At 31.9% G+C, this 9,863-nt stretch overlaps 1 protein-coding gene across 3 annotated transcripts; it reads right to left on the bottom strand.

Moving 5' to 3' along the window:
- LOC107616842 lies at positions 6,413 to 8,908 on the bottom strand. 3 transcript variants are annotated; one of them, XM_016318754.2, is made up of 9 exons: positions 8,642 to 8,908; positions 8,441 to 8,525; positions 8,009 to 8,251; positions 7,553 to 7,657; positions 7,323 to 7,428; positions 7,171 to 7,247; positions 7,041 to 7,081; positions 6,809 to 6,918; positions 6,413 to 6,699 (listed from the first exon to the last, which is right to left on the bottom strand). In XM_016318754.2, the coding sequence occupies exons 1-8, from the start codon at positions 8,725 to 8,727 to the stop codon at positions 6,909 to 6,911; spliced, it is 753 nt and encodes a 250-aa protein (XP_016174240.2). In that variant the 5' UTR covers positions 8,728 to 8,908; the 3' UTR covers positions 6,413 to 6,699; positions 6,809 to 6,908. The 3 variants fall into 3 exon arrangements, with proteins under 3 accessions (XP_016174240.2, XP_020966520.1, XP_020966521.1); XM_021110861.1 differs by having other exon boundaries at positions 7,553 to 7,648; XM_021110862.1 differs by lacking the exon at positions 7,553 to 7,657.

Raw genomic sequence — 9,863 nt, 5'->3', positions numbered from 1 at the left:
TAATTTAATTTTTGCCAAAAAATTGTATAATAGCATCATTTTATCAATAGCAAAAATTTTAACAGTTTATTTATTAAAATGTGTGAAATTGTATTGTGACCTTTTTTAAAGGGAATATACTGCTATTTTTATCGTTTAATATAAATTAAATTAGTAAATTCTCTTTAATTTATATAGGTAGAAAGCTGTAATTTCTTATGTAATTTCTTATATTATTCATTCATTTATTTTTAATTTGGTACATTTAATTCATTTTTTTCAAAAAGATGTTATTGGACTCTTGATCGAAAAAAAAAAAGAACTTATATCATGATAAAAAACAGAAAAAAATGGCTAGTATATTATGGTTGATCTTCATGATTGCAATATGTAAATTTTTAATATTTTACAGTGAGATTTTTTTGTAACAATTATTTTTTTTGCAAAATCTTTTATCTTTTTCATACATATTACTATTTATATCTATTAATTTTTGCTTTCATTTAAAAAATAGAAAAAAATAATGTGCACACTATGAAATCAATTTACAACCTAGTTACTCAAACATATACGTAATCACCAAACAACCGAATACATAATTATTCTCCAGTTTAAAAATTTCTATATATTTTATTGTATTGTGCTATGCACCTAACTAAGTATCTGGGTGCTTTTTTATTTGGGATCCCTTAGTAATTATTTACAGAAGAGCTTTTGAGTCTACTACAACTATCAATTTCATAATTACTACTTCTTACAACCAAGTCCACAAACAATTATAAACCAAATAAGTGGTCAATTATACGTTGCATTATCAAGAATAAAGATGGTCTGCCAATGTTACAAAATTATGGACACTTGAAAGATAACTGTATGATGAATGTGGTATATATAGAAAAGTTTTTAAAAGCTTATAATAAGATAATTTCTAAATCTCTTAGTCAAATTTATTAAAATTTATTATTATCAATTAAAAAAATTAAAAATTCTAAGTGCTAATTGATAATACATTTTTATTCCATATTTACATCTTGAGGTATTAAAATTATCATAATATTATTTTAGGTACATATTTTGCAAGCATAAAAAAAGAATGTTGAGTTATTTTTTAGTGATTTTAAATCATTTATTGTTTATTAAAAAAATTGTGTATTCGAATTCTCTATTAATTTATTGTTGTTCATTATGAGCTAATTTTTATATATTTTTACTTGACATATAATCGAATATACCTGTTTCTCTCTTTTTCTTCCTTTGTCTTTTTTTATCTTTGAATAACACCACAAATTTATATGTGAGATGAATTCTGTAATTTGATCACATCAAAATTAAAAAGAGAAATAAATAATGATAGAATCATAGCTTAAGTCTCAATTATAAGGACCCACTTTGAATTATAATAATAAATGAGGAATGGCGTGCGCAATTTTTAATTAGGCATTAGTTTAAAAAAAAATTAATTGCATCCTTTATAGATTTTTGTGGTGTTGTGTTTAGAGATAAAAAAAAAAAAACATTGAAAGAAAAAAAAAGAACATGTAGATTCCAAATGGACAAATTAGAGACAGGGGGTCTCAATTAAAGAGGAACGAATACAAGGAGATCCAGAGGTATAACAACAATGTAAAAATTTAGGGTAAATTAGTTTAATAATAGGGCACAATTTAGTTGATAAATTTAGTTTAATATCAACGGTTTATTGTAATTTAATGGTTGTGATTCGTATTCTCACTTCTCACTAGGGTGCACATGGATAGGGTGAAACTGAATTTGATGTGATCCAGACCCGACCCGAAATATACACCGAGTCTATTTATTAGACCTGAACCCGACCCTAGACCCGATAAAACCAATACACTTTCAGGCCACAATTATACCGGGTGAAAACCGGGTCGTTAACATTACATTACGTTGATACCTTCTTGTAAGCTAGTATGTAAAAATATCCAAATTTCCAAGACTCCAACCATTATTTAACATGGTAAAATTCACTTAAAAAATATAACAAGAACTAACCCTTCTTTAAAATTAAAGCATAACCACAATCAATACTAAAGCAAAACCACAATCAATACTAATATTGTCTAATAATACCAAATATTTAAATCAATACAAATAACACAATATTATGCATTAGTCTAAAGTCTTATGCATTCTAAACATAAAACATTAACTTATAGTCTTATAATGACTAATAACACAAAATATTAAGGTTTACAATACTTAAATTCCACATAAGAATAGTCATGAGCCATCACTAATAACACAAAATATTAATTGTGTATGATGACCGGGCCACCGGGCCGACTTCGGGTGACCCGAGCTATGGCCCGGACCCAGCCCGAAATATTGACCGGGTCTATTTTTGAGACCCTTATCCGACCCTAAACCCGATGAAATCATACCAAATTAGCCCCTAAAGTGTTCGGGACCAGACCGAACTTTCGAGCCGGGCCGGGTCTGTGCTCCCCTACTTCTCACATAAGAAAAATATGCTCATAAGATATATTCTTTATATATACTGTATTTTGCGTGCCATATCTAATATCTTTAAAAAAAAAATTGATATATTTACATATTTTATAAAAATCTGGTGAAGCAGTAAATAAAATAGTTTGATAACTAACTTGATTTTCATAATGTTAGTTAATATCAATGTGTTTTTTGATAGTAACAAATATAACTAGACACCTGCCTTCTTTTAAGTTATTTTATAAAAATTAAGTTTTGCACTTAAAGTAGTAATAAAGAACTATAAATTTTGCTAACGAATATCTAAATATATATCTTACGAGTATTTGTTAATATGTCTGTCTAAAATCAGCCTAATTCTTTTGAATTTATCTGATACATCATTAAATTTAAAGCGTTAAATTAGATTGACAAATGATCTATTTAAATTATTATTAATTTATTAAAAATTACACTTAAAGATAATAACTTTTTTGAGATTTTACAATTGTCCACTATAAAATGTGAGAATCAAATTCTGCTTGCTGCAGCGTTATGTCTTTTTCGTCAAACGATGAACCTTTGTTTTTTCTTCTACTCATTTTTCGTCTACCTTCTTCCTCTTCGCAATGTCCCTATGCTTCTTCTTCTACCCATTGTCTTCTGTCTTCTTCCACAACGACTCCATGACCTACTTCTTCAAGTCAGGGCTCAAATTATGTTGCTTGTGTGTTGTTTTTCTTCTCAAATTTTCCAATTTTTTTTAAGGTTTTGATCAAAAGAGGTTGACCTTTAATGGAGCCTCCAGTTGGGAACAAGTTCTGTATCGGTCGAAAAATCTGTGGCGGATCCTTTGAAGAGATCTATCCCGATGAGCTTTCTCCTTTTAGGATTTTTCAGATTAATTTATTTTAATAATTTTTGTGTGGGTACCAATATTCAGACAAATGAAGAGGTTGCGATTAAGCTTGTGAGTACTCTGATCTACCTGTGTTAATTTTGAAAAAGAAATAGTAATAATCAGGAGGGACAGCTGCAGTGACAACGGAGAAGAGAAGGGCGGTGGAGGAACCAGTGGACAAGGCCACTCTTCAGAAGTAGAGCCACATGATCAAGAGTCTGCTGCTAGGTCCAGGGAACGCAAACAGGTACTTACCTCTTTTTCAATTTTTTTAATAAAGTTTCTTTTGTTATATATTTTGATTTGATGTTTGAAAAATGGAGATTCTTATGTGGCAAGTGAGGTTTACTATTGCTGGGAATCTCACTATTGGGGGCTATAATTGTTGAGTTGGAAGGAACAAGAATTGAATTAAAGTTGAGATTTTTCAATCTTATCTCTATAACTTTAAATTACTTGTTGCTACTTCTTGAGTTCGTCATTCTAGTATCCAATTGTCAAAATTGGTATAAAAGATCAATCTTTTATTGACTCTGTTACGGTGATGTAAAAATTGGTGGTTAGATTTAGATCTAATTGATTATTGAATACCCGTGCGGGTATTCAATAATCAATTAGATCTAAATCCAACCACCAATTTTCACATCCCCGTAACAGAGTCAATAAAAGATTGATCTTCTGTACCAATTTTGATAACTGGATACTAAAATGACGAACTCAAGAAGCTGCAATAAGTAATTTAAAGTTATAGAGATAAGATTGAAAACTCTCAACTTTAATTCAGTTCCTGTTCCTTCCAATTCAACAATTATAGCCTCCCAATATGAGATTTCCAATAATAGTAAACCTCACTTACCACATAAGAATCTTCATTTTTCAAACATCAAATCAAAATATGTAACAAAAGAAACTTTATTAAAAAAAAATTGAAAAAAGGAGTAAGTACCTGTTTGCGTTTCTTGAACCTAGCAGCAGACTCTTGATCATGTGTCTCTGCTTTTAAAGAGTGGCCTTATTCACCAATTCCTCCACCACTCTTCTGTTCTCCTTTGCCACCGCAGCTGCCCCTCCTGATTATTACTATTTCTTTTTTAAAATTAACACAGGTAGATCAGAGTATTCACAAACTTACTCGCAACCTCTTCATTTGTCTGAATATTGGTACCCACACAAAAATTATTAAAATAATTAATCTGAAAAATCCTAAAAAGAAAAAAACTCACCGAGATAGATCTCTCCAAAGGATCTACCACGAATTTTTCGACCGATACGAAACTTGTTCCCAACTGGAGGCTCCATTAAATGTTAACCTCTTTTGACCAAAACTCTAAAAAGGTTTGAGAAATTTGAGAAGAAAAATAACACACGAGCAACAGAGTTTGAGCCATGACTTAAAAAAGTAGGTCATGAAGTCGTTGTGAAAGAAGGCAGATGACAGTGGGTAGAAGAAGAAGCATAGGGACATCGCGAGGAGGAAAAAGGTAGATAGAAAGTGGGTAAAAGAAGAAAAGGAGGTTCATCGTGATGTGGAAGAAGACAGAGAATAATAGGCGGAGGAAGAAGCGGAGAGACATCGCGAAGAGGAAGAAGGCAGACGAAAAGGGATAGAAGAAAAAACGAAAATTCATCGTTTGATGAAGAAGATAGAGGAAGTGGGTGGAAGAAGAGGTGGGGGCTCATCACTGCAGCAAGCAGGGTTTGATTCTCATATTTTATAGTGGGCAATTGTAAAATATCAAAAGAGTTATTATCTTTAAGTGTAATTTTTAATAAATTATATCGCTAGAAACTTTAAAATCTTTCCCCTTTTCTAAAAAATATTTATAATTCTGTATTACTAGTTTTCTATTTCTACCGACGAGCAATTAATATCAATTTTATCATAATGGTACTGTTATCTTTTCTTCTTATTATTATTCTAGTCAAAAGTCATAACATTCCGCGAAATTGATTTTTCTTTTTCTACTTAAAGAATGAAGACAATTAATTAGAGGGAAAGTATGAGAAGCCAATGGAATACTTGTACAATGTGTACAATGGAGGTTTATGGAGTATTAGAGATATAATCATTAATGTTACATTTTTCCATCAGCTGAAGTTTTTGGGATGAATGGTATCATGATATAGTGTTAGAACGCTAGATCCAAAAGGTCAAGAGTTCAATCCTTGGTGAACCCAAAATTAATTTAATCTTTTTGAAAGATGTTTATTATCCCTAGTACTCGGATGGTTATTCTAGATAGTATGAAAGATGTTCATTTTATAACTCAATAATCCATTGTACACATTGTACAAATAGTTCATTGTCTCCCTAGCGGGATCCTTAATTAAATATAACCTAGAAAGAAAGGTGCATGAAGGAATTTTTTTTGGTCAAGTTGAATAGATAAAATTAAATATCGTTACTGTTTCATTACTCGTTGGGATTTCATTTTGTTGATGAATATTTTTAAAATAGAGTAATAATATAATGTCACAATTCACAAATGTATTCATAAATATATTTCTCTTTAAATAGTAAAACCTAATAAATATATTAATTTTTTATTTTTTTTCCTATTTAAAACAAAGGCAGTTAATTAATACCATCTCAATTCCGAAATGATGACATTATCTTCTTTTTTATATTCTGGTTAAACTACTACAAGAAAATAAGCTTTCTGCCATATTTTTAAAGTGTGTCGAAAAGTGCTAAAAAGGGTGCTGACAGCTTTTCGGCATGCTTTTTGAACTATCGGCACGCTTTTGAAAGGGTCACATCCGCGAGCGTGCCGGTTGCTCTATTGCCACGCTTTTGTGGATCTATCGGCACGCTTTCTTTTTTGTCACGCTTTCAACTCTTGCCACGCTTAAAAGCGTGGCCATATGTATTAACCTATCGGCACGCTTTAAAAGCGTACCGAAAAGTGAAAGATATGACTACGCTTTTAAAACATGCCAATAGTCGGAGAAACATGAACCTATTGCCATGCTTTGAAAGCGTGGCTATATCCCTATCAAATTAAAAAAAAAAATTGGCATGTGCTTTTACACATACTCTAATGCACTCCAAAAATAATGAAAAACATTGACAAAAATCTGTGAATATCATTTAAAAAATTAATTAATGAAAATTAGTATTACATTAATAAAATTCAAACCAAATTAGCTATATCAATCTCTTATAACCAAAGTGGTTATAAAATACATTGGGATAAAAAATATCAATCTCTCCCTCTTCATTGTAGCTTCTTGTTGCTTCATCTCATGAATTTACTGGATTCTACAAGCCCTTACTCTTGCTTGAACTCGAACCATAGCCAAGGCAGTGAAGGCACGTAACACACTTCCATTTTTTTTCCCTCACAAGTTTATAGACATTAGACACACTGGATTGAATCAACATACAAGTGTTAACATTTGAAGACACTTATTTGGGAATGAAACTACATAGATTATACAGAAATCAAGAAAATTTTGGACTTGAAAAAAACATACTTGCCAAAAACTGTTGGTCCAACACCAAAAACCATCAGCAAAGTTAAAGCAGCTTTGTATGTTGCCTCTTCCAGTATTTTATTTACAGCTTCAACTGACTCTAGATGAACCTAAAAGGAAATCACAGAAGAATGTCATGAAACATCATAATAACATCATTCATTTCAGTTATAATAAATAGTTAAAGCAAGCCAGCAACATCAAATTATTTGAAAGATATTGTCAATCAAACCTTCCAATCAAGACTGATCTCTTGGGAGCTGCAGATGCTCCCTGAAGCAAACAAATGAAAAAAAAATTGGACAATTGAAAAATTAAGAAACAAAAAAGATTTAATAGAAAATACACCATGAACAGTATACCTCATGGATTCTTCTCATACTCGGTATTAAGAGCACTGAGCAATGCAAACTTAACATTAGTAGGGAACCTTTAATATCTGCACAGGGAAAATTTTAGAACCTTGTAACAAATAAATAATAAGGGAAGGACATTCAAAAGTTAATGTAGTAACCTGGACCAATAAATCTATGCAGAACACCCAAAAGCTTAATTGAAGCATTTCTAGTGACAGCTGCACTTGACTGCAGCCCAGTTTCTTTCGGAAAATCAATTAACTCCTGCAAAATAGGATTGCATCAGAACATACAAACTAGAACCAAGACTCGAAGAGTATCCATAAGACAATAATACAATAAAATACTAGCATATTTAAACAAAAGCATGTAAATTCAGAAAACACACCTTAAGCTTTATATGTGATACACCAAAATCATCAACTGAAACTATCCACAAATGTCCATCACTAAGAACTTTAGGATTCTTATGCTCATTCATGATCTTGTAGAGCTCCATGACAAAAATAGTTATTTTAATGGATCATATGTTAAGATATTAAAAAAAGCAAAAGCAAAAAAGGTATATAGTTCAAACTAAGCTTGATATGAATAAATAGTACATAAAAGAAAATGTAGTATGTATACCCCATATACATGCTTTTCATAAGAAGAGGTTCGCTTTTTACAAATGAAATCAATGAGAAAAAGTTAAGAGAAAACCAACGCTACTACTTTTTCTTCAATTCCATAGTAGAACCTTTAATTAATTTGGACCCTGCTGTGCGCACATATGCTTCCACGATCACGCATATTTCTATATATACTAACAAATATTACACCAAACTAAATATATAAAATCTACCTGCAAGACATCTTGTTGTGTATAAGAAGACAACACAGTAGAAAAAAGCTCAACGCTGTTTCTAGCAACATCAAAAGCTTCTTTAGTTTGTTCAGGAGTAAAACTCTGCACAGGAATATCATCATGCTGAGTCTGGTGTGGAAGATCAAGTTCAGCCTCAGACACCGAACGCGGAGGAGTGAAAATAGGCGCCAAGCTCTCGTTGTCACGGCCAGGGAACCGAATACCCTTTGATTTCAGACTCTAAACCACAAAATGGAAACAAGCAATCAACAATAACACTAACAATAACCCACACTAGCAAATTCAACAGCTAGAGCTAGTAACTAGCCCAATCAATTTAGCCTAGGATTTTGAGTTTCTAGTTTTTAGGATTTAACTAACCCAATTAAATTTCTAAACCACGTAAGCTGCGCAAGGGGGCAGAACTACCAGCGGGCAGCTGCTCCAAGAGCACAAATTGCCAATCAGCATGCCACGAAAGATTACAAGCTGCACCAATTGACACCTTGTATACCTATATATACACACAGAAAAAGAACTCAAAAAAACTAACCAAATTTCACAAAAATAAAGAGGAGACAGAGGAAAATAGAGACTAGAGATAAGCAAATGCAAGCAAATTAAGAAGACCTCTTTCTCATTGAACATTGGAATCTAGATGAGAACCACAGGGAAATTGGAGCTTCCAAGTTCAAGATCATCCTGGATGGGTTCATACTTGTAACACTGCTCTGGTTTCTTCCAGAAGAGCTTGACCAAGATGATGACGATTCCTATGTACAGTCTCTCCAAATGCAACTGCTCCCTTCTTCCTTGGTGCAGCTTCAGTACCTAGTTAAACAGAAACAAGATCGCATTAACGAAATGATGATTGACAAAAAACACAACTACTGAAGATCTGAAAATAGATCGTGGAGGTACCTTCTCTGAAGCCGCTCTTGAATCGATGACGAACGGATTTTTGCTAGTAAAGAATTTCACAATAAATTCTCATTACTAGTATAGTTTCTAAACCAACAAAGAATCCTTTCATACAAAAATTTGGTTGTCACTAAGCAAACCCAATAAAATAAACCGAAATATTTAAACCTCGGGTCGTCTCTCAAAGAATTGGAGGGAAGTGTACTTATAATTGGTTATGAGATTGTATCTTTTTAAGGTTTTGAATAAGGAACAAGAAAAGTAAATTGCAAGAATTAAACTAATAGCTAATAAAGCTCTTGGCAAGGTATGAGAATTAGAAGTCCTATCCTAGCTATCCTTATCAATTGTGACATCAATTGTCCATTGCTCCCACTTAGTTAACCTCTAACTATGGAGAAAAGTCAAGTGGATGAATCAATTTGATTCCTCAAGTCCTAGTCAACTCCTAAGGAAAGACTAGCTTTAGAGGGATCCAAATCAACTAGCAAATTTCAATTATCAGCCAACAAAGGAGTTTGATAACTCAAGAGTCTCCAATTACTCAACCATAGCCAAGAATATAAAAATCTAACTTAAAATCCTCCCAAGCATTTTATCAAACACTTGGAAGGCACAACATAAAAACATAGAGAACTAGCAAGGAATATTAAATCCAAACAACCAATTGCAAACATCAATGACTAACAAATAATAGAAGAAGCAATAAATATGAAATACCTCAAATTGCATTAAATAAAAAATCAAATCTAACATGAGAATTCATAAACTAAAGTGGCAACATAAAGTAATCAACAAAGGAAATAAATAAACTAGAAAGCTAGAACAAATAAGAGTTGAAGAGAAACTAATTAAAGTAAGATAGAAATCTGAAATTGAGAATAACTAAACCTAAGAACCCTAAAACCTAGAGAGAGGAGAGAGCCTCTCT

Source organism: Arachis ipaensis, chromosome B09, assembly GCF_000816755.2.
Source record: "Arachis ipaensis cultivar K30076 chromosome B09, Araip1.1, whole genome shotgun sequence".
In the NCBI taxonomy this organism is placed as follows: Eukaryota; Viridiplantae; Streptophyta; class Magnoliopsida; order Fabales; family Fabaceae; genus Arachis; species Arachis ipaensis.
Note: the sequence above shows the minus strand (reverse complement) of the source record. Positions and strands in the feature narration are given on the sequence as shown.

Bases quoted from the DNA above. Each gene is read 5' to 3' on its own strand.
- LOC107616842 (XM_016318754.2), bottom strand. From the start codon at position 8,727: ATGAACCCATCCAGGATGATCTTGAACTTGGAAGCTCCAATTTCCCTG. The intron at 8,252-8,440 runs GTAGTTCTGCCC...TTTGTGGTTTAG, and splicing joins CTTGGAGCAGCTGCCCGCTG to AGTCTGAAATCAAAGGGTAT. The intron at 7,429-7,552 runs GTGTGTTTTCTG...CCTATTTTGCAG, and splicing joins TATCACATATAAAGCTTAAG to GAGTTAATTGATTTTCCGAA.